The sequence below is a fragment of the Solea solea genome, chromosome 7 (genome assembly GCF_958295425.1).
Source record: "Solea solea chromosome 7, fSolSol10.1, whole genome shotgun sequence".
Taxonomy (NCBI): domain Eukaryota; kingdom Metazoa; phylum Chordata; class Actinopteri; order Pleuronectiformes; family Soleidae; genus Solea; species Solea solea.
In genome coordinates, this window is record NC_081140.1 from 11,427,150 (window position 1) to 11,451,830 (window position 24,681).

Below are 24,681 nucleotides of genomic sequence, written 5' to 3' on the forward strand. Positions count from 1 at the left end.
AAGATGGCTCACAGACACTAGTGCTTGCTCTTATCTGAAAGTGCAGTTAAGGTTCCCATTTTCCTTGTTCTTTTGGGTCCTTCCTTTATTCACATTTTCTCCCATGTGTGCATTTTTTACTTTTTTTACCACCTATTTCAGGTCTGTATGAGTACATGCCTACATTTGCCTGTTGATATGGTTCATTTTCTAATGTCTAAGTCGGCTTCAGCTTGAGTTTTTCTCTCCGTCTCAGCCCTCCTGGTTTTGGCTCACCCCTTGTCTCACAGTGGGAGAGAGGGAATTGAGAGACGACACAATTACTTTGGCATTGGACTTTAAAATGTGTGAAGCATTTGCAAGTGTGTCTGTCTCTGTGGGGGTTTTTGTATGTGTGTGTGTGTGAGACGCAGATGTTCTCATTCCTCCCTTTGGGTGAGACAGGTCAGTTAAAGGTGATAGCTCTGTGTTTGTGGGTTGTGGTTTCCCAGTCTAAATGTGTCCAGGTACAGCAGATGTTCATTTGCTATTTAGAAATATGAGCTTGCTCCAAGTACATTCGCTGTGTTTCTCCTGCTTTGACTTTTGCTGTTTTTTTGACCAGGTGGTTTTTGGTGTTGTGATATTTTGTTTCCAATGAGTAAGTAGTGATGCAGCAGTTGTCTTCGGCAATGTTTGACAGTGGTGTGTGTGTGTGTGTGTGTGTGTGTGTGTGTGTGTTCTGTAGCAGGTGTTGTCAGGTCACTGCATGTCATTGTCACTGCACCACTGCGTCAGTCTGAATTTAACAAAACAGGCACACACGCGCACACAAACACTCAGAGAGAGAGAGATCTGTGTGTGTGTGTGTGTGTGTGTGTGTGTGTGTGTGTGTGCACAAGACAGAGACAACAACTGTTGGAATGTGTGTGTTATTTACTGTATATGTTTTTAAACTTGTGTGTGTGTTGATGTATGAACATTATGTCTGCATGGATTAGATAATGAGATGCAAAGTCCCACAGATATACATCCAACCAGACACTCACACTTTATCTCTCCAGGTTGCCTGTCCCGAGGGGACACCCTGTCATCCTGCACCGACAGGAGTTTGCCTCAACTGTCTCCCCTAGCGACAGTCCAGTTTCCAAGGTGATATCGCTAGGGTGATTAGCTGACGCCCACCCTCAGTGTCAGCACAGCACAGCAACAGTGTCTGGGCTGTTGGCAACTCTTGCCATGACACACACACACACACACAGGCTGACTTCCTGCACCCTGACAGACTGCCAGCTCCATCCAAAATAAACTTCTTTCACAGACAGCCAGACATCACAATAGAATGAAAAGCTTAAATAATTCAACAACATGAGCATGAATAACACATGTTTAAATGAGGTGTCCGCTCCACTTCTTCACTTTCTGCAACTGGCAGGGCAGGATCGTCTTGCATGAGTCTCTGTGTGTATCTTGATTTGATTGTAAAGGTATATTTCCTATAAATGATCCTACTCTGTTGTGTGGCAAAGTGCTTTGCCTTGTTTAGCACCAAAAGTGATTTTCCATTTCATTTTTATGTATTCAGCTTCAGTTATTTAGGATTTAGTTGTGTCGTGATTTTGGGTGTTTTTCATGCTAATATTTTGTTTCTTCACTTTCACCAATGGTCAGTGAAGGAGTAGCAAGCTGCTTGCATTGCTAAATCTTCCAAATCTTATTCAATTTCAGAATAAATTGACTGAGTTTCACAGTTGATGTGGACAAGTAAATATATTTATCTATGTCCCAAATTCACTGTTCTCTCTGCACTATAGACTCTGTGATGTATGAACAAATAGAACTGGAATTTGTCTTAAGAAATGACAGTTCTGTCCTGTCTCTGTGTTGTATTTTGTATATTAAGTGTTTTTCTTGTTGTTTTTAGATCAGGTACAGTGGTAATAACTTTGAAGGATGTTTGGTCAGCTTGTGCCACCAGAAAAGTGGCAGTGCACGTTGACATTGATCCCATTAATGAAGCATATTAATATCTAATATGGTTACAACCCATATTAGATATTAATATGGTAACATGTCAGCCCAGGGGGCGACATTTCCGTCCTCTTTCTCCACTTTCCTTTCATTTAATTTCCCTTGATTTGTCTGTGGATCTTCTGATGTAGAATGTAGTGTCCTTCCAGAAAACAAAATCAAGTACAAACTGTAAACAATCTTGGACATGGACTAAAAAAACCTAATAAAAACGTGGATGATGAACTGGTTCTCTTTGTTTATGGGAACCTATGATATTGTTCTTTCGCCAGGGTCAAAATAATTATATCACACAATCTTTTCTTCCTGTCTTAAGGCATTCAGCAGGGTTCAGATGGAAGTCTGGACAAAGTGGCTCTTCAAACAACAATGCTCGAACAAACAACACCAAGAAGGACAAGGAGAACAGACTCCAAAAGGTACAAAAGATGTGTGCGTGTCTATATATATATATATATATATATATATATATATATATATACACATATATAAGCCTACATTTGTGCTTTTGTTTGCCTTTAAATATCATAAATGTTATATTTATGCCACTCACTATCTTTGCTTACACAAATATGCTGACATCATTCTCTATTTGACCTCAAATATGATTAAAAAAAAAACTCTTTGAGAGGAGTTTTCTAAGGGTTCCCTGCCCTGTGATAGATCTCTCCAAATTCCTATTTCCACTGAGGTTGTTGATGTGCCATCTGTGAAAATACCAAGGTCACTGTGCATAGCTTGAAACGAGATTGCATTTTGAACTCCAGCTCTTAATTTTCCAGAAAAATTTTCCAGAGCTCTCAAGGGAGGAACCCTAATGCCTTTGAGTTCACAATATAAAAAAAGATCAGCCTTTGCTGTTAAATGTCCCCTTGACAATGCACCATAACATGCACCTTGAAAGGGAATAACCATATAGAGGTAATGTGTAATAGTATAAAATCTAAACATGGTAATTGGTTTGTATTTATACTGTATAGCAGTATTTCTAGGCTTGATGACCACCCAAAGCTACTTTGCACTACAGTTTTGCGCAGTTTTTACCCATTCACACTCATTCACTCACTTTCATTGAGTGCATCTATGTGCAGTGCATTTTCTATCTTTCATACCCATTCACATGCCATCAGGAGCAACTTGGGGTTCAGTGTCTTGCCCAAGCCACAACCTTCAAGTTGAAAGGCGACTCCCTCTTCCACTGAGCCTAACGTCGCCCCATATTATGAAAATTCTTGATTTCGGAATGCAGTACTTGAATTTGTGTGTTGTGATTAACTTTTCACCAGATCAGTACTAAAGAGACCCAGTGAACCTCTCAAGTTTTTAAGTTGTTTCACCATTTGCATATTTAAGAAGTGATGCAATGGAAAACAGACACCACAGGAGCAGTTGCCATGCATATATATATACAAATTCAGGTTACTCACAGCCTCTCTGTCTTCTCATAAGCTGTCAGCAGGCAAGATGAAGATTCGAATGCTGAAGGATGAACCACTAACAGGTGAGTAATTGTAATTGTCGCGATAACTTTGCTATAAAGGAACACCACCACGGTGAGGTTACCTCAGTAAGGTGGATAGTTTCCATGACAGGAGCCAGTCTGTAAGATCACAAAAACAGTATTTGGTGCATGAAAATATCTTTTGTGTTTTGTGTCACAGATAATGGCTAAAGATTAAAACTACCATTTGAAGAATTTCTTTACTGTTTTTTGCAGAGAAAACAAACATCACATACACTTCTGTCTGTTAAATGCTGCTGTTATAAACTATTACAAACTTTATTTTTCTGTTCATCTCTGTGTGACATCGGTTATATTATAGTAAATCCATTTTTCAAGTCTAAAAGTAGGCCTATATGTGCTCTTTTTAGCCCCACCTCAGCTACCACCTGCCAGTGTTCTTCAGAGGACAAGAAAAAACAGGCTGAGGGGAACAGTCTGTGGACAGTGTGAAGTCAAGACTGCTGGACTAGTATGTACACAGACACACACACACAAGAATGACACTGTATGGCTGAAATTCTCGTAATGACAAAAGTACAAACATCACCCGACAGGGGACATGCTCTTTAAAAGTATACCAAATCAACCCGTTATTTTGCCAAGAAAGTGTTGAATCGTCCACATCTTTGTTTTTTCCCCTCCCACTTTCTCTATTTATCTGCCTGTTTCGGTTCCCTTTTGACCTTCGTCTGCTCTGTGACTCTTTTCTCTCAACTTTCTTCTGCATCAGTTGCTAACTCCCCCTGTCATCAGATAACTCTGCTCTTCCACTCAGCTACACATCAACTCCTTTAATGATTCTTCCTCGTTCTCCCTTTTCTGTACCATATCCATGTCTGATTTTGTCTTCCTTTTTAATCCTCCCCCATCGTATTTGTCCTTTTCTATCCTCTCCTGGGCCGCTGTTTGACTGTGCACCTGCTGCCCAGTCTGTTGGGTCTATCTGCGTGTTTGCACTGATAACAGTTTAACTAGATCCATTAATCGATAATCGAGACCTCGGAGGGCACCAGTGTTTATTCTTTCTCACACTTCATCCACTACTGCTCAGGAGGAAGAACTGTGGCCTCAAACTGTCTATGTGAACAAGAGCCAGAGAGAGAGAGAGAGAGAGAGAGAGAAATTGAAAGTCTCTCTCTCTCTCTGTCTCTCTCTCTCTCTCTCCCTTCCTCTGTGTGTGTGTTTGAGAGAGTGTGTGTGTGTCTGTCCATAACGGACTGTGGTAGACTGAGCTGAATAATGCTTGCACGATGACCGGTCACTCCCACATCCCTGCCTTCTAAATCCCCGCAACGTATGTGTAATTCCTATGTTTGACTCTAAAGCCAGCAGAGTTTTGTACTGAATAAATGAGGCTTGTGAGAGACGTTGAGACAGAGAATGAGAGATTGACAGAGGAGATGGGGGGGGGGGGGGGCCCTGAACGGATTCCGCTGACAGCCATCATTTTTCTGCCACTTTGTTGTGGAAAGAGTTATTTTAAGTGCAGTGCGGTCATTTGCTTGATAGTGCTTTTGATGATGCTGGTGCTGAATTGTCCTGTGAAAGCCACGCTGCCCCCTGTAGTCCTTAGTGAAGGGTTTAATGGCAATGTTTATAATAGTCTGGGCAAGCACATAGGCTAAATGCTTACACATATACTTTATATATACAATTCCGACATGCACACACACATTGTGGATGGCCCTTTTGCCCTATAATGACGGTAATACTGGAGAGGATTATGACTTTGTGTCTGCCATTATGTCTGGATTTGCACTTAACAACGGCAAATGCACACACCCAAACACAATCACATACACAATTAGGCTTATTTTTAACTATGGCTTGACCAAGATCACATCTACACATGCACTGCATTCCTAGCTTTGTGCTGTAGTCCAGAGTTATCCAAGCAAAAAAAAAAAGAAGAAGAAAAAAAAAAAAGGATTGAATTTCCTTCTGCGTAGCACAGGAAAGCTCAGCGATATGCTGCTTGCAGCCTGGTAGGGATGCCTAGTCCCTGTGGATCTGCTGTAACTTATCCTCAGGCCTGAGATGGGAAATGAGGCCCTACTTTATGAGACCATTACGGGGCAATGCTGCAGCTATACGCTTACAGAGACACACTGGCACACATGCATGCACACACACACACAGACACACACCAAATCAATTTATTAGTATTACTTAAAACCTAACAAAATCCTAAAGGGGGAGGAGATAAGAGTCCAGCAAAAAAAAGGTAATATAATACTTTGTTTTTTGACTTTTGTGTTTTTGATTTATTTTATTTTATTTTACTTTGAAGTACCTATGATGATAATAATACCAGTCCATAAAGTAGTGAAGTAGTAAGTGAGTAAGGACGCGACTTAAAGGTTCAAAGTAACTGAAATCAGAAATATACTGTTTTATTCTGCCTTCAAAAGATAGTCATGCTGTTCCTTCCGAGGAAATTGGACTAAACTGTACATTACACTATGAATTTGACATGGTATTGACAGGTAAACCTGCAAGCCAGTCCAAACCATTGACTGTATACATGACACGTGGATGTAGTCTTCCGGGTTGCTGGCTGAGGACAACCCGGAAGTAAGAATATATTGAAAAGCCACCAGGGGGAGCCTTGATTCCTTTCTCACTCCCACTATCCCTTTCCTTGTATCCTGTCTTCTCATTGACTGTCTTCACGCCTCCTGGCCTTGTGCGTGTTCTCCATCCACCTGGTCTAGGCCTATCTCCCCAACCTGCTGATGCAAGGACTTTTCCCCACTAATAAGACTGGATTCTCACAGATAGAAATGATAATGACCTCCCTAAAGATGCATTCACCACACAACACACACCTAACACAAAAGCATGCATTTACACACAAGCACACCCTCAGGCACTCCCTCCATTGCTCTCTCCCACTCTCTGACACATAAACTCACAAAAACAGACACACACACACACAACTTGCAGCATCCTGCTAGAGAATATTCATCCCTCCTGTCAAAGTTTGTAAAGATTGAGGTTAAAGGAAAGGACAGCATAGGTCTAAATCTTCTCCATTACATACTGTACACACATGCACAGTCTGTGAGTGCACATTATATAATCAATGTGTTTTATTATAATTCTCCCTCAAGACTTTCATGTATTCTGCATGTTTACACACACACACACACTCTCTCTGACTGCACCGTGTCTTTTTTTTGTAGAAGTGTGCTGAATGCACAGAGAACTACTGCATTGCCTGTTTTGTGAGGTTTCACCAGAAGGGGGCACTGAAGCTCCACAGAACGATCCCCATTAAGGTAAGCATGGTCCGTACGTGCGTAAGTTTATCTCCTCTCCTGTCTATGTCCCTGTGTCTGTCGCCGTCTCTTTCTTTTTAAGAGATTCTTCCAATAATATCTCTTTTGATCTCATTCTGCTTCACTCATTCTTATTTTTACGTTCACCCTGCATCCCGGGCAACCATATCACAACCATAAGCCTAACCTTAACCTATATCTATCCTTACCCTACCTCCCATCCCTTCCCCTAAAAATGTAATTGTTTATATTGTCGGGATTTGCTTTTGTGCAGTTGTAGGTCACCACAGCGTGAGTTATACCTGGACCTCACATACACAAACACTCAATGACACACTCACATTGAGACAGAGAACAGGCCTGAGGCAGCAGTCAACCCAAGACCAGCAGAAGCAGTCTTCAGTCCTAGATAAGACTGAGAGACAAGACAACAGGTCAATGGCACAGAGTTTAATTTAGCCAGCACACTTCTGCAAAATGGAGAAAATGGAGTTTCTGTTCTGACAAAAAAAAATATCAAATAATATGACTTTTAGCAACATCTACAGACATGTTAAACCTGCAAATTGTCAAAGCTAAAGTTCACATTCACAGACGAATGTCTTTGCTCAAAATGTACCACAGGGATACAAACCAGGATACAAGCAGCTCTACCCATACATACTGCTGGCACACACAAACTTATATCATCATAAAAGATCATGTTTTTTAATCTGAGGAAACAAATGTATTCCAACCCAAACCAAATATTCATTATGGAATAGAGTAAACTATCCTGGTAAAACACCTTTTTAAGTATATTTAGTTTAAAAATGTTTGTGTCAGTTTGTCGGTGTTTGTGTTTTACAGCAAATTTATCGTTAGAAATGGGATATTTTAACCAATATCTAAACAGAATGTTGTCTAGTTAATATCAAAAGCATACATTTTAATTTTAAATGAAAATTTTGACATAATTTATGTTAATATATTCCCTGTTTGCACTTGCCTTCAGTGCTATAGAGAACAAACACTGATCAAAAACAACATATAATGTGACTTCAAGATGTCGACTAATATCCTTTTTCTATTTGGCACCATGCATAATACAACTGTGGTGATCCATTATATTATGGTACTTATATATGCTGCTTGGTAGCAAGTTGTTGATGGCTTCCACATTAACACAAGGTTAACTGATTGACGGCTGTCATGCAAGTGATTATGGAATCTTTTTTAGCTCATGAACTGTCAGAGCCCCTTTTGGATTTAGGTTTCACTCCTTTGATTCTTTTCTTACTTTGTTAGTTCTCATTCAAAAGAGATGTTTTAATTTTCTGCCACAGTGTTTCTTCATGGCTGCTGACTTGTGTTTCTGTGACTTTGTTGGTATCTATGATTTATGCAGTTACTTCATGTACTTTTGGCTTGTGTGCATCTTTAGTTTTCTGCTAGCGCTGTTGTTTTTCTCCTCCTAGGACGTATGTGATTTTGCCAGCTAATTTCCGCGGTATTGTTTTCTTGGGTGCTATTATTTACATTTAGAAGTATACACAAAGAGGTTGATTGTACTGTGAGTGTGCACACAAAGTGCTTTATGCATGTACTCTGTATGCTGTACCTGTCAACACCTGTTCTTTGTATTTTCCTGTGCATAGTTGTGTATGACAGTGTTTGTGTGAATCCATTTGTTTGTGTTGCTTCAGTAGCTTTTTTTGTGTGTCTATGCATATAAGAGCACACTTTCAACCAGACCGTCTTCAGTGTAGGTCAGATTATGTACAGCCTTTTGTGTAGTCAAACTTCTGTCCATGTGTTACCAGACTAGGTGGGTGAACAAAGCTATACACACTGACATACACAAAAGATGCACACATGAAAACAGCACGGCAAAAACAGAACACTTTCCCGTCTCTCTTCTCACTACATTATGCGGTGATGCATGAATACAACACATTCATGCTGTTATTCAAATGCTACTGATGCAGGCACCTCTCTCTCTGTTTTCTGCTAATGCTGTTTCCTTTTCCATGGAAACAATAAAAGCCAACAAAAAATTAGTGACATTAGACATTAGTTACTAATTAGACATTCGTGTATACATAATAATGTCATACAATCTCATTGTCTCCACTAATCTTTTGCTCTCTGTCACACACACACACACACACACACAAATCAGTGACTGGAGCTCCGACAAGCTGCTGAGTGGTACGATAAAAACTTTGCTTTTTTTTACAGTATCTTTGTGTACTCAACTGATTCTAGTACTTAAAACTACAGGAGATGTAGCATAGTTAAATAATAGAGAGACTGCAAGCATTTAGTTTGAAGTGCTGAGACACAAAATCTTGATCACATGAGAAGCAGAAAGTATGCCCTAAATCTTATCCATGCTGGAGAGTCCCAAAGGGACATTTTGATTTCCCTGTCTCCTTTAAAACAGGCAAGTGAAAAGTGCTGGTTCAACTGCTGACATAGTAAGGGCTGCCCCACTTAGATTGAGGCTTTCGCTGTACGATGCACATGCAGAAATATATTTGCCTCCAAGCATGGTGGGGTATTCTTGCTTAAAATTACATCGAATAGAGCTCCTTTTAAAAACATATGCCAAATTATGTACAGCAAAAAATAACAAAAAAAAAACCCTCTGGGCAATCAAACACGATCCTCAGCTACTTCTTCTTCTCCCCATGGACAAGAACTAGTGGTCAGATATGCAGGTCATTATTGGTAGTGTCTGAAAAGGGTAAACCCAAAGCGATGTGTGAACACAAAGCAATTGACACAGTGAATTTTTTACAGCTTGTAAACCAGTTATGTCCCATTTGAATAGTGTCTTCTGAGAGGCAGTCACTTAGCCATAGTTGCCTGTGCTCATAAAAATGACAAATGTTGTAAGTTGTAAAGAACAGAAAACATAGACCTGGAGAGAGAAGTTTATACTTTTTGACCTTGACCTTGTGTTTGGGAAAATTACAAACATTTGACACACTCAGCCTTTCTCCAATATCACTCTTTAGATTTCAGATGCATAGCTGAATTGACAAGCATTTAGACTGTGTCCATGTGCATAATTGTCCTGCAGGCAAGAAGAGAAAGAGCAAAAGCAACAGACCTAGATTGAATGGCTTCAACAGTACTGTTTGAAACTTATTGAGATGCAATTATTTGTCATCAGGGTGTCAAGGTTTGGAAAAATGTCACTATCATGGGCAGTTGCCCTTATTCGAGATACTGAGAGGAATTACTGTTTGTTTAGGTGCTTGGAGTAATGATTGAGCAACTCTTTTGCTTTCTCCACTGACGCCACCTCATAACACTGTTAAAAAAATCTTGCCAGACTGAGCATATACAGGTCCTATCATTTTATTGTGGCATTGTACAGGTGTATTGATCAAGCCCCAACACATAATCCATTACAGGCAACAACTGGCAAAGAACTCCTGACCAAGAGCCATCATACATATGATGATGAGGAAAATCTCAAAAAAAGAGTTAAACAAGTAAAATGACACAACTGTTGGTGTCCCTTTCTCCATCCTTAATCCTGTAGCAACATGTCAGACAGTGTGCATCTCTCTTAAGGTGCTACAGGATCAATTTCAGGCGCTAACAACACAGAAATCATTAGAACTCACATTGCATATTACAACTATCAGTTACAACAGTCCATACTGACACTCAAGTGCTACACAAATGGGAAAATTGAGGACAAGATGGATGCAGTTATATATCAAGTGGTTGATCATATTGGGCTTGAACTAAGCCGATGGTGTGACTTGCCAGTTGTGAGCTTTTCAAGAGCTATTGAATGTGTACATCGTGTTCCCATCAACCTCATTTTTGCTCTACAGAGACATGCATCACATAAATGACAGCTATTCACTTTAATTATGTATCGACAAGCAAGGCCTTGGCTAACTCGAAGAGGATGTCTTACTGTGTGGTTTATGAATCACATATGAGTCACAATGTCACATACCATAGTTGTGACATTGTAGTTTGATTGTTGAAGTACATAAGGAAAATAAGCTTTTTATTCTTCCCACTGACAGCTCCCCACTGTTACTTTTGTTACCCACCGACAACAAGGATGATTTGATTTATTTGCCATAGGCATTGTCAGCTGTCTACCACTCTTTCTGCATGGCAGCATGTCAAAACAGAGCAAAACTGCAGCTCAGACTCCACATAAATTATACAGTATGTGACCACAACTGTCGTCTGTAATTGTATGTCTGTTAGTTTACCTTCCTCATTGAAATCGAAATCACTACTCTGATATTACAATCAGTAAAACCTGAAAGGCAGGTACAAAATGTTGATAAAATGCAAAAAAAAATATAATACAGCTTTGTAACCCCAGCCATAATTCTGCTTCTGTCATTCTCAAGCTCTTTGTCTCTGTTTTTCCAAATACTCATTGTTTGTGTGAGTCTGTTGCACACCTTCAAGGATGGGTTAACAGTCAACAGACTTAGTGAACCTCTTCATGGTTGGTGGTAGGGATGGGCATTCGATTAAATGTAATATTGTTATTATTTGCCTGCTAAAAAGAAATTGTAAATGTAAAAGTATTTTATCCACATGGTCATTTGATATGTAACACCAGGGTCTCTCAGTATGGACTGTTTTAACTGATAGTTGTAATATGTGAGTTATAATGATGTCTGTGTCATTTGTGTCAATATGTGTCATTTTACTTGTTTAGCTCTTAACATTGAGAGATTTGGAGATTTTCCTCATCATATGTATGATGGCTCCTGGTAGTAGTTGTAGTTGTTAGAGGTCTTTTCTTTGTGGCCTTAGATGCAGGTGGTTGGAAAAATGTAAATATTTTTTGGGTAAAAGGGATTGGTTACAATGGTGGAGATGGAAGGCAGGATGAAGCAGAGGACAGGCAAGCAAATGGATCAGAGATCTGGCCAGTGAAGCTAGAGTGGCTTGTGCAGATGAGGAGCTTGGCAGAGCAATCTGGTAATAATTAGGTAAAGAGCCATACCATCTGCCCAGGTTGGTAAGTGGTTTCGGTGGTCAGCCAAACATTAGTCATTGCCAACAGTATGGAGGAGAGCTGACCAAGCAGGCTTCCAGTTCCAGTGACACCAAAAAAGATTAACCTATACAGATGGCACTGCATGTCTTCCTCCTGTTCTCAGAAAAAAAACATGGGTTGGTAACCCAGGGTGAATAAGATGGGGGATATACATGTGGCAGTGGTACTGGTGAGGGAGTTGTGGCTGTGTTCTATCCGTGCCATCTTCATAAGGACAGGTGGAACAGTGACACAGTGGAGTCATGTTTGGCCTCTCTGTCTTGTTTTTAGTCTGGTGGTAGCTGGAACAGAGGCTGATGGTAGTGCTCAAGGCTTGGGGAGCCTTACGTAATGCAGTGAAGCCAGAGCAAATGTAGCACCAGGTGGTCCACAGTTTCAGTCGCTGAAGGGATCTTTGTGTGACTTCCCATGTTACTGATTCCACCACAAAAGATGGTAGAAGGATGGTCGAGTGCTCAATAGAGGGTTCGTGAGTGGACAGCTTATGATTGTGTGAATCAAGGTGGCAGGTGAGGAGTGCGCCATTTTGAGTAAGCCATTTGTAAGAGTGGAGGTATTATGGGTTTCTCCATTTGACAAACCATCACTCCTCAAGAAGAACCCTACCAGGAGCTCATGGTTATCCACATACAGTTGTGAACAACCAGAGATAGGTGCTGGTTAAAGAGAAGACAATGACACAGCTTTTGGTGCCCTGAAATTCTAAAGGGGTGGATTTGGAGGCATCCTGATGACAAAGGAAAGCTGAGCATTGGGACAGTGTTGAAAATCCCACACAGGACTCTTTTCCAGATGCCCTGGTTATCATTAATGGGGCCTTTAATCACGTTTCATCCATTCCATCTTTAAAATAAATAGTGTGATATTCATAGTTCCATGAGGTCTATGAATATCACACGATGCAACTATTGATTTGTTTTGCACAGACACTAAAGAGGGCTTTGTTGCAAAAGTCTTCAGAGGATGCCTGTTAAAAGTAAAGAGAGTGTTTTTGTGGCACAGGCGGGACTGTGTTTTTCGATGACAGCTGTGATTTTGACAACATCTCTGTCAAAGTCATTTGTTACATTAACTTGTGTGCCAAGTCTTGTCTTTCCTGGAGAATGAATAGCATGTTTTCCCAAATTATAATCCTTGGTTGGCAGGAGAGTTCAATGCTGTCATTAATAAGACAAAAGTTGCAGATTTTAGTTGTGACAAGATTAAAATTGAACTGGAAAATATTAAAGCACAATAAGGAAAGAGGCGCAGGTACAGTGTATACCTGATTGTTCTGCTAGGGCTCATTTGTTTCCAGACCTAATGTAGAAACACATAACACATAATGTACTGTGAGTAGAAGATAATCTTGAATGCAGAAATGCTCAGGAGCCACGAGTAAGCACAGGAAATAATTCAAGAATGTTCCATATTGGAATGGCAGAGAGTGTGACCACCTCCCGTGTTAGTGGAGCAATCTTGAAGTTAGTGAATAGCCTGCAAGTTTATCAATGTGACTGTATCAGTTTTGCATCTTACTATCTTGCTGTACAAGTACAAACATATATAAGGGGCGGCGAAAAAGTATAATACAGTGTATCTGTTTGCTGTCTTAAAAATTAATAGTATTCTACAAAAAAACAACATAAATACACATTATCACACATCTTTAAGCAACTGCAGTACTATACAGTGTTGGGCATTACTTTTGTATAAAACTTTTTTGTTGTAATGAAATAATATGATCCGTAACAAGCTTTGTTTTTGTAATATCGTAACTTTTACGGTAGCCTGTCACATCAAGCAGCCGAGCTATTGTCAGCTAGCACAATGTTTTACGAAAATAAATGTACAAATAGAACTTGTGTTTGTTTCTCAAAATGTGTGTGAAGATTCTCATTCATTCAAGAGTTCAAACAGAACTGGCTTTCTAAGAATGAAAAATAGTTCAACAGAGTTTCACAGCTAGACTTATTTTAGTTATGTAAACATTCACCTCAATGCTGCTTAGTTCAGTTATGACCTGGTTTGTCTGATGATGCTTAATTCCTCTTTTTATATTTTTGTTTAAAACAAGACCACAACAACACTTGCCATTGTATTCAGTCAACGCAATGTTGATCTTATCTCTTGTTCTGTGCATTTCTTTTACAGACAGAATTACAAACCCTTGTGAGCACTCAAGATGTTCTCAGTAACAACCAGACCAGACCAGGAGAACAGAGCCTAGAAAAAGGTGGTGCAGCCATGGCAACACCTATGCAACTGCACTCTGATCCTAACCAGGTAGGTGGCAACCTCTGCTGATATACTTGCTTCACTTACTGTTATTATTTCTTAATCAGACACACTGTCACTTTTATAAATGATTTTAACCCTTTAACACCTTAGTCTCAAAATGTCTGTACGGATTTTTGCTTATTTTAACCATAAAAGGGCCAGAAAACGTCATGTGAGTAAGTGCTTTTGTCCATTTTTCCAGAACACTTTTCAGTATCTGGCAGTTATTTACAATATACTAAAGGGATAAAATTGTAAGAGGATATGCAGACTTAGGTAATTTAGTGTATACTGTGTGATGTAACACGCTCCTAACTACTTTCATGGCACATTCCATATCTCTGTAGAAACCGGTATGTTACAATTGTTATAAAAGAGTTTGTAGGTAAACAAAAGATGAAAATGATGAATCACCGGATACATATGATGAGTTGCAATAATTATTATGCAAAGGTGCATAATAATTATTTATTATTATCACCAGGAGACTTTTAAACACATCATAACGGTTATCATATATCACTTATCATATAGTTATGTGGCTTTGCTTTTGGTCCTGTCTGTTCTCAGCTTCTAATAACACAAGGCAAATGTAAGCATTTTTATGTGGACAGCAACACCAGGTCAAAGCCTTAAAATATAAAATGTAGTGTGTGTGTGTGTGTGTTAAATGAGCACAAGGTGATAAGTTCCCAAGTTTCTCTCTCAAAAACCTGCTGTTTGTCAAATTTAATTCTACAGGGTACAGTCTTTTACTGTATATGTATTAATTTCCTGTTATGTGTTGCATTTACTTAGTTTATCTTTCTGCATAGTTTACTATATACATTTGCACAAATGTTTAAAAGAATCCTTAAAAATGTACCCCCCACAACAAAACGCCTACTGATCCATTGTTATTAAACGCTCCATTTGTGATTCACTTGCTGTGACAGTGCCACAAATATGTTTTTAAAAAAAAGCCTTTTTACACAATATGAGTTGTATGCCTGCACCCTGTGAGTCAACCGGAAAGTACTCAAACTAACCCTAATTGATTCCGAATCCACAGGCTGTATCTACAGTTAGGCTTTAGATCTGTATACCTTTGGACTAAAAAATGGGCCCCCAACAGTCTGAGTCTGACATTCACACAGACATTTCCGACACCACAGAGCTCCATTGACCTCAATCACACAGCACTCTTTTCAAACAGCTGGTCTCATAATAGGTACTGAGGAAATTACCATGTCTTCTGTATATGATATATAGGTGCGCAACACTGGATTCAAACTGAATGTTCAGACTTCCTTTCAAAATGTCACCGACCATGAACAACTGAGTCTGCATCTGTATGACGTAAGAGGGAGTTTAAATAGTTTTAAATCCTTGCAATTAGTATTTTTTATAAAAAATGAATGCAGGGTGTAGTACACATCAGATTCTTCATAACTTTTGTAATGCATACAGTTTGGTTGATTAATAGTTACCATTCCATGCTGCCACTGAGAAGCTTGAGCTGAAGGAAAAAAAACCACTGACATCTTCATTATTCACCCTTAAAATTAAATTTCTTTTTCACATTGAATCATATTCACCTATTCACACACAAAAAGTGCTTCTCTATCATCCAATTCAAACCTTAACAGCACAAGTGTCAGAGGCTGTCTTGGTTTAAGTGTCTCCCCCAAGGACACTGGAGGAATGAACCACTTACTCTCCGACTATATAGGACAATCTCCTCTAGCCAGTGATCCACAGCTGGTAACAGTATGCAACATCTTAAATCACTTTAGAAATGTTACTTCTGATGAACACTATCTTGAAAGTTATATTAATAATTTAGCTACTACTGAGATACATTTTCCCCATCCATCCATTCATCCATTTTCTACCACATTACTTTGTAATAATTTAAAAAAAAGGTCAAGTCAAGGTCACAGGCCAACTTGCCTGAGTGCAAATTGTAAAGACATGTTTGTCCTTGCTCTTGTATTGGCACACAGAAGTGTCCCTGCATTTAAAATGTCATGCAATGGACTCATTTATCAAGAAATAAATGAATAACACACTGTGTAGAGGGTAAAGTAAAATGACATTAAAAGCCTCTTGTGATCAACTCCACCATCTTTGCTTATATGGACGCACTGGCCTGGCAGTGTTGAAACAAACTTGACATTCTTTACTTTTGCTTTACAGTGAAAGATTTTAGTGATTTATAAAAAAAACAAAAACTGTGTACACTTAAAACAAACTTGTTTTTTATCAAATTATTCCAGCAGATTAAAATTGAATTTCTGTACATCGTCCAGAGTTCATATGTCAAAGCATCTACAGTTACACACAGTGTAACATAGGTAAATGTAATCCCTTGTTTTGCAATAGCATTCATTTTTAATATAAACACTAATATAAGGGTTGGGGGCTAAGCTTTCCTAAAGTGATAATGGAAATACTTTGCTGACACCCAACAGTCAAGTAAATTACTTGGCATGTGTTTTGTTATTGGAATGTAAAAGTTAACAAGCTGTGGTGATGTAAGGTTCAGGTGTTTTTTAATACCTGTTCTCCCCCTGACGTGTTAGTGTTAGTCCTCACCTCAGCTCCTTCCACACCACTTTGGTCGGTGTAAGGTGGTCGATAATCACAGCCTGTTGCACGCAATGTTTCTGTGAGTTATTGACCTGCACATCACGATCATGTGCTACAGAAACCACATCTGCTTCTGAAGCATCTTTGGTCCACAGGCACTTCAGTGATTTCAGAAAATAAAAGAGCCTAATGAAACTCATCTTAAAATGTAAGTAAGTAGCCTATGTTTAATCAAACACTCCTGACGTATTTAATCAGCATGAAATATAATGGGATTAAAGCAATAAAGTAGTCTGCATGAAATAGCGGTTGTTCACGCCTGCTTCATACTTCTTCAGGTCATGAAATCCCTTCAGCAGGACTTCATTTAATTAATCTTTATATAACGTGAGAATATGTTTGTGAATTTCATTGCAGGTGTTGGTTGTGAATCATTCAGAGGAGAGCAATTTTGGATTCGAGCCGAAAAGCAAGGCTGAGCAGGGATTTCCCACTTGCCTTCTAGGAGGAGAATATGATGAAGAAGAGTCTGCAAGGTCTTTCCAGGAGGCTCTCAGGCAGTGGAGGGGAGAGACAAATGATGAAGCAGGAGACCACATGGAGGAAAATGAGGTTGCTATGTGGATACCTGTTCGCCCAGGTAAACTGCATTGACAAAGGCATTCAGACTTACACACAGGATTAGACCATTGTTGAAGGGTGGGCCAATAAATCATCCACAGTTCCACATTCAACCTCAATAATTCCCAATATTTTTTTTTACTTTTTACTGGGTGTCCCATCACCCATTCAGTATATAAGCCTTGCCCTCCATTGAATTGTGTTGTGGCTGTGCTGTGTGATTTGTTACAGAAAACCAGAATCAGATTTGATTGCCTAGCTGTTTATTTCTTCATGTGGAACAAAAATAATTTTCCAAACTAAATATGGCCATCAATAAAACTATCACTGCAGCATCTTCTCGCTCTCACACGAACTTCTGCACACATTGATACTTCAGTAATTATTTTCTCTCAATGTTTTATCCATTATGTCTTTCTCTTTATGGGTCTCCCTCTCTCCTTCTTTCATCCAATTTTCACCCACTCCTCCACTTTCACACGTCCCCTATCACTGTCTCTGCTCTGATCTGAACTGTTCAGGTCGTTCAGAAAGTGCTTACCACTGCAGTAGGAGACTAATCCATGGCTGTTGCATATTGAGATAATGAGAGAGTATTCGGGGTGGCCCAACGCCACACCACGGCAATAATCGCCTCAGCTGAGTGTCTATGCGCATGCGTGAAAGCTCCGATGCGTCAGGCAATTTGTAATGGCTTTTCACACGTATCCTGTGTGTGCATGTTTGTACGTGCAGGGTAATGTGTGTGTGTGTGTGTTATTAGCACTATTATTCTGCTTTCTGTGTGTATGTGTCTAGGTGTTTGTGCTTTTTATTAGGCCTGCTATTTTCTCTGCTCTACTGCTTGGGCAGGCTCTGCTCCTCTCTCCTTTTGCTCTGCTCTGCAAATTGCTGCTAACCCCTCCAGCCCTAATTATTTCTGTCAAGCCAAAGGCAACCTTGCCCAATTTGATGCTGCCACTGTGGACTGCCAAAGTGTCTGGAGCACAATCATAACATTTCTCATTCTCACCTCTATCTTTTCCTCTCCTCTCATGCTCTTACTATGTTCCCTTAGCTTTGCATACATCTCTTTCTTATTCCCAGGGGGCTCTCTCCTGTCTGTTTGTGTTTTGGCACTCTTGACGTGGTGACAAGGTGTTTTCTCACTTCTTTAGGGGAGGTGTTGAGAATCTGGCAGATGATGTTTTTGTGCTCCCCTGTCTACATCGTCTGACATGCTCTTTCCTTTTGGCTATATTTTCATCCTCTTACATGAATGTTACTTTCTGTGATATCCCCCTCCACCTGCATTTCTTCAGTTTTAGTGTCAGCTATAGCAACCCAGGCTGACCTCACTGCAGACAGAGAAGTTGAAGGACGAGGATGCGGAGAAGGACAAGGGAGGATACCTGTCAGGGTGGAGTTCACACCAAACAGCCTTACCTACACAGACAGATTGCTTCTCAAGAAGCACCGCAGGTACACACACAGACAGACAGACAACAATGTGCGAGCACCACTCATAAATATTGTAAAGCATGTAGAGGCTTCTGTCATGGGGTTCAAGCAATAGATCCTTTGAGAATTGTGTTTCATCCCTCCTCAGTATGCCGGACAACAAATTGTTCTTTCCTTTGTTAGGTTTTAGGTAACTCACAATTGTGTAGTCATAGTTTTGTGCTCTTATAGCAGCAATAAAGGTTTTTTTGTTTATTAAACAATGCATCAAACTTAGGGTTCTTACTTTGTCTTTGTTAACTACTAATTTACAAGGTGATTATTCCACTTTTACCTTTGATATTTGCCATTGGTAAGTAAGAATTCTTTGTACAAATATATTCAGCATTCAGCCCCTTAAGTCTTTTCACAGAGTTTGTCAAGTTTAGGCTCCAGGCCAAACTTTGGCAAACTCAGCCCAGAGGGCCAGATTCCTGAGGACAGGATGACCATTCTTGCTAATATTAGCAGCTGAGCTTTAACTGCAGATCTCACTTCAACAAAATTGTGCCCCAAAGTTCTCAGTTGTTAAACTGTCCAACATTTTATTTAGAACATTTTAGAACAACAAATATAATATTTCAACTCACTTACTCATCTTCTACTGCTACTAATTTATTGATTGTAAACAGTAAAACAGTTAAACTCTCCCTTTTCTTACATCTCTTTTCAAACACTGTGCCTAATTAGCAAAAGAGCTGAAAGTATACTTTTGTCAGATGGATAAATTAGCCACAGTGTTGATGTGAAGCTCTTTGTCAACTTGATAGTTTGTTTCCAATTCCAGGATGAAGTTGCCAGTGAAGTAAACGGAAACAAAATAACCATTTGGAAACCATTTCAGCTTATGTTTATCTTTATTTTCAGTGTTTTTAATCATTGCAAAACTATGCCACTTGTCACCCTTACAATCATCTCTCTGTGCCCATGAGCATAAGACAGTTGGAGTGAACATTCTAACTATTGACCTTGCACATAGAGAAGTCACTTAGTGACAAAGTGAGGTTACTTCTTGTACTGCTGGGAACATCAGGCTTGTCTCATCACATTTCACACATCTAATCATGCTACTTCAATTGCTGGAGACAGAAATAGGCCAATGTGCGCACACACAGTTTTCACATCACACCCACACACACACACACACACACATCTCCTATTGCCACCACACTTTCCCGCCTATGGTCATCCTACATAACCCACCAGTGTACAAAGCAGTTTCTCAGCACTTATTGTGCAGTTGACTGCCTGAGGGCCTGGCTTCAGCAGGTCCCATTATTACAGTCCTTTATTTAAGCAGCTCCTTTTGGGCTGAGTAGCCCACTGGAGAGCAGGCTGGAGGAGAGTGGAGCAGAGTGAAGTTTTAGGCCTGCTGACTGCCTGAGCTGGAATGGAAGTCCCCAGCTGTAGCAGCCTTTAACTGTGGAATAGACCAGAGACCCAATCTAGAGTGCAATAAGCCTGCAGCAGTGATGGTGGCAGAGCTTAATGGAGAGACAGAGAGACTGGCTGGATGGATGGATGGCAGGGAGAAAGAGTGAGAGGTTGAATTTTAACAAGGATCTATAATTATAGGAAAGAGAGTGAAGGAGGGAGATGGTGTGGAGGAGGAAAGAACCAGCTCAAAATGCGTAGCTATATCAGGGTCATAAACTCTATCCCCATGTTAGATTTGTGGGTGGCCTGGAGGTTGTGGTGTTTGAGTCATAAGCAAAAAGGACTTCAGTTTACAGATTCCCAACAAGACATATGCACTATGCTGATTTTAGACATAATATAGGCCAGGAAAAGGTAGAAGACAGACATTCAGTGAGCCACCGTTGTCTGCATGCACCAAGCACACATCTTCTAAAGGCCATTGAGCCTTTATTGTCTTAATGAATGCAATTCCAATGAGTAATAATGTTGGCGTCATGGTTGTAAAAGAAAAGGGCAAATAAGGGCAGAGCCATTAGTTAAGAAAAATAGAGTCTCCAATTTTTAATTTGCATCCGCAGAAAAGGTTATGAGTGAGTATTCATACCTGAGTTGCCAGGAGGTAACCGCTAAATGCAATATATGAAAGTAGCATTATAAAAGAGGCATGCAAGCAAAACAGCAACATGTTTGCTTTAGGGCAGCAGGTAAAACACCTTCAAAATCGTTCAAAGACGAATGGGCTTTTGAGGTGATGACATTTTGCATTTTTTACCAAGCCCTGATTCCACTTGGAGGATATTTAAAAGGAAACAAGTCGAAGATCTGGTGCTAGTTGCTAAAAGGTTAGAAGTATAAATACATAACAAGATGTCCTTCTTTCCTTTGTGTCTTGACCAATATTTGTCCATAGTCTCTCCAGAGATATTGTAGGTTGTCAAGTTGTTAATTGTTTTGGACGACTGATTTGACCTGTTCTCAAGGTTTCAACTTTGAGTACAAAGGCTATGGTTGAAATAAGGTCAAAATATCTATTATATATGTGATGGCTTCCATGAAGCACTTTTGGTACAAAATGTCAGATTTGATTGAGTTAACCTTTGTCCACACATATAGCAAATTTAGCAGCAACAGTGGTCCCATTGGAAGACCCATCTATGTCTGTTATTGCATGGGGTGTCAAAAGTATTCCCATCTGTCTAAGAGATGTTTTCTTCAAAAGGTGAAGTATCTTTCCTGGAATTGAAACAATGTAATTTAGAGATCATGTATTTTACATAATGTAACAATGTTCCATCCTGTCAATACTAAAAAATGAGTCTCTAATTAGCATCTTAGTAGTAAATCTGTATTTCACGTTTCACTTTCAGAGAGGCTTTACCTTACAGGGTGCAGACTAGTGTGGCACTTATTGAAATTCTTACTACTACTATTCTTACGCTCTTCATCACAGTTTATTTATACTGGGGGATTTTTCTCTGCTGGCATCATGTTGCACCTTTTTCAAACATTTAAATAATTCTGCACCATGTATTTTATAGATATATATATGTATGTTCTGTATTGGTAAACATGTAAGATGAGAGGAGGAAAAAAACCAACATGTTTCTTCTTGCTGTGCACTGGAAATAGCCTAAATGCAAACAGCCCAAGGCTAGTGAGACTTCTGCATGTAAAGTGCTGTGTGTGAGGAGAACAATTGTGGATGGATGGTACTGAGAGAAGACGGGGTGTAAGCGTCAAAATGAATGTACTCTTGGGATTATATTACAGAAAATACAAACGTCATGAGAGACAAGGTTTGAGGTCTCATTGAGTTTGCCAAGATTAGACGTGATAGTGGTGGAGAGCATTGGTCGTAGGTTTACTGTTTCAGTGGAGCTACAGCAGAATCTAGGTCTCCTTTTTTTCCCCTTTTTGTCGGCAGCTGATCCCCCATTCTGCTCATGCATACATGCCCAGTTTCATTCATACTAAATAAGGCTCCAGCTTGATATATGCTTTCCTGATCCCACCTTCCATTCCATTTGAATATTTTGACATGTATGGTCCAAGGGTTCACAGATTTTTGGGATGCACCCCAGATGTCTGCATAGGGTCTGCCCTCACCCTGACAGACTGAGGTGGATGATATAATTGATGTTGCGATTCAATTCTTACAAATAGTGTGCAGCCCAAAACATGATTCAGGTGAACTGTTATTGCTTCTTTTAGTGAATACATTATGTGGTTAGTGAGGCATTCTTTTTATATGCTAGGTTTCTGGATCATATTTAATTTTTGATATCCACCCCGTGATCTTGACCAGTGTCGTGACTCATGCTGATACTGAGTATAATATCGGCTCATTTCTAAGACAAATAAGGCAATTTTTACTCAGTCTAAGTGATTGTTTTGTCTGGACTGTCGCCAAGGATCTGTGGGTTTATGTTTAATTTTTTATTGAATGCAGTATTTATTTATTTATTTATTTATTTATGTATTTATTTTGTTTACAGAACACCTATTGAAACATACGTGCCTTCGTCGACTTTGGCTGCAGATTCAAAGTCACGATCTGAACTTGACTCAGAGGAGGAGGTCGGCCTGACAGGTAATACACATGCGTGCACACAGTTGCATTATGTACACACGTCTGTATGTGCATGAACACTGTGTCGCGCTAAATCAGGATGTTAGCATTGGTATCTTGCTGCACACTCCACCTTTATGATGCCTAGCACAAACAGACTCTCAGATAAAACAAGGGCAGAATAGAAAGAACTGCATGCACGCACATACTGTACACACACACACACGATAGCAAAAGTTAAAAAAACTTCTCCCTCTCAGTGGAGGAATCAGTGCTTGGTCATCCATCCGTGGTGGTGTGATGTGTAATCACTGGCTGTGATTGTGTGGGTAGGGTTGTTGGAGGCAGCTCATGCCTGACAGGTTACACTCTGCTTGGGTAAGAAAAGGAGCTTGACGGGATGGGGGGTTGGTGGTGGGCGGTGTTATGGGTTATGGGTCGACCTCTAGTCTTGAACTCATGGCATGGAGCTCATCAGTCGGGGGACTGTCCCGGCCGTCAGGAGTCAAGTAGAGCAGCTTTGTCTGTCCCTATCCAAACCATCAGACTCTGTCAACTGCCTCTCATCACTTCAATCAGCCACAGCAATTCCAGACTTGTTAAGAGCTGCACGTCTTTGCTTCCCCTCTTTCCCAAACCTCTTAAATACTTTCTTTAAGGTCAAAATGGTTCCCTGTGCTGCCTAAAGAAAAACGTTTTATATAAAGAAACCTCACAGATTTGGAAATTGGAGTTTGAAATAATATTTCTTTGTCACTAGAGAGTCCTTGTAGCTTAGAAAAAAGTATGAGGTGCATATTTTAAAATGCTCCAATAAATCAGATATGGTTAACAAAAAGAATTACATTGAGATTAAAAATATTTTTCAAGTGTGCCCTGGCCAAGACAGGCAACAGCACAGTTCCAAACAAAGTACAACAAGGTTACAGACAGTCAGCAGCCATACATGCAATTTTCAGGATCACAATCACAAAGGCCCACAGAATCATACAAACACAATAAATTAGCAAGAACATCTACAGACTGGACGTGTCTGCCTGCAAGTCGTCCAACATTCTCCTAAAAACATCCCGTGAGACCAAGCAAGTTTCAAATCTTCCTGCAGTTCATTCCAAGCAAAGGGAGCAGCAAACACAAAAGCCTTTTTCCCACAATTCAGTTCGGACCCTTGGGACAGACAGGGAGAGATAATCCTGGGAACGAAGCTGATAGGATCCAGAAGCTCCACTGATTGATAAATGTCAACAGGTGGGAGGGGAGAAGACAGAGAATAACTTTATAAATGAATATTCTATATAATATATTAATATTTTAGTCTATGAATAGACGAAGAATTCCAACCAACACTCATATAGCAAACAGTGAGTGATGAGTGAGAGATCATACGTTGATGATAAACCTCATAAAAGTGGAAGCAAATGGTCTCTTTTTTTAGATTGAAAAGAAAGGCAGGATTTAATCCTGAAATAAAAACCCAGTATCAGTATCAACCTTTTTACCAGCTGATAGATATGTGCCTAAGATAAGTATCTTAACGTTTATATACAGTATAAGCATCTTTCCACTTTTCTCTTCTCTTTTTTTTCTGCCCCACTATCCAATTTTAATAATGCCTTCAATTCATCCAGTTCCTGTACAAAAAAAAAAGGTCTATTAAAATCATGATGATTCAACATTATAGAGGAAATTAAAAATAGTTTCGCATCTAAAGAGCCAGATTTTTGGCCCAGGGATTTCCTACAGCACCGTGGAGTTTCATCGGAATGCTGTTTTGTCATATATTTTATCTATATCCGATAATTTCAATGTCTTTCAATTTGGATCTTGCAACTGCATTGTCGTTTTGGGATTTTGATTGTTTTCCCAATTAATTGAGCAAGCCCAAGTACACAGTGTACAACCTGCGAGTCTCCTCTTCTTCTTCTTCTTCTTCTTCTTCTTCTTCTTCTTC

At 39.7% G+C, this 24,681-nt stretch overlaps 1 protein-coding gene across 1 annotated transcript in view; it reads left to right on the top strand.

Moving 5' to 3' along the window:
* Window positions 1–24,681, top strand: part of zbbx (zinc finger, B-box domain containing) — a 54,954-nt gene that overhangs the window by 7,840 nt on the left and 22,433 nt on the right. Inside the window, exons 4-11 of the mRNA XM_058634464.1 lie at window positions 2,306–2,408; window positions 3,439–3,490; window positions 3,862–3,962; window positions 6,679–6,774; window positions 13,946–14,077; window positions 17,060–17,282; window positions 18,565–18,724; window positions 22,657–22,751. Coding sequence (XP_058490447.1) covers window positions 2,306–2,408; window positions 3,439–3,490; window positions 3,862–3,962; window positions 6,679–6,774; window positions 13,946–14,077; window positions 17,060–17,282; window positions 18,565–18,724; window positions 22,657–22,751 — 962 coding nt within the window. The remainder of the gene's footprint in view (window positions 1–2,305; window positions 2,409–3,438; window positions 3,491–3,861; window positions 3,963–6,678; window positions 6,775–13,945; window positions 14,078–17,059; window positions 17,283–18,564; window positions 18,725–22,656; window positions 22,752–24,681) is intronic.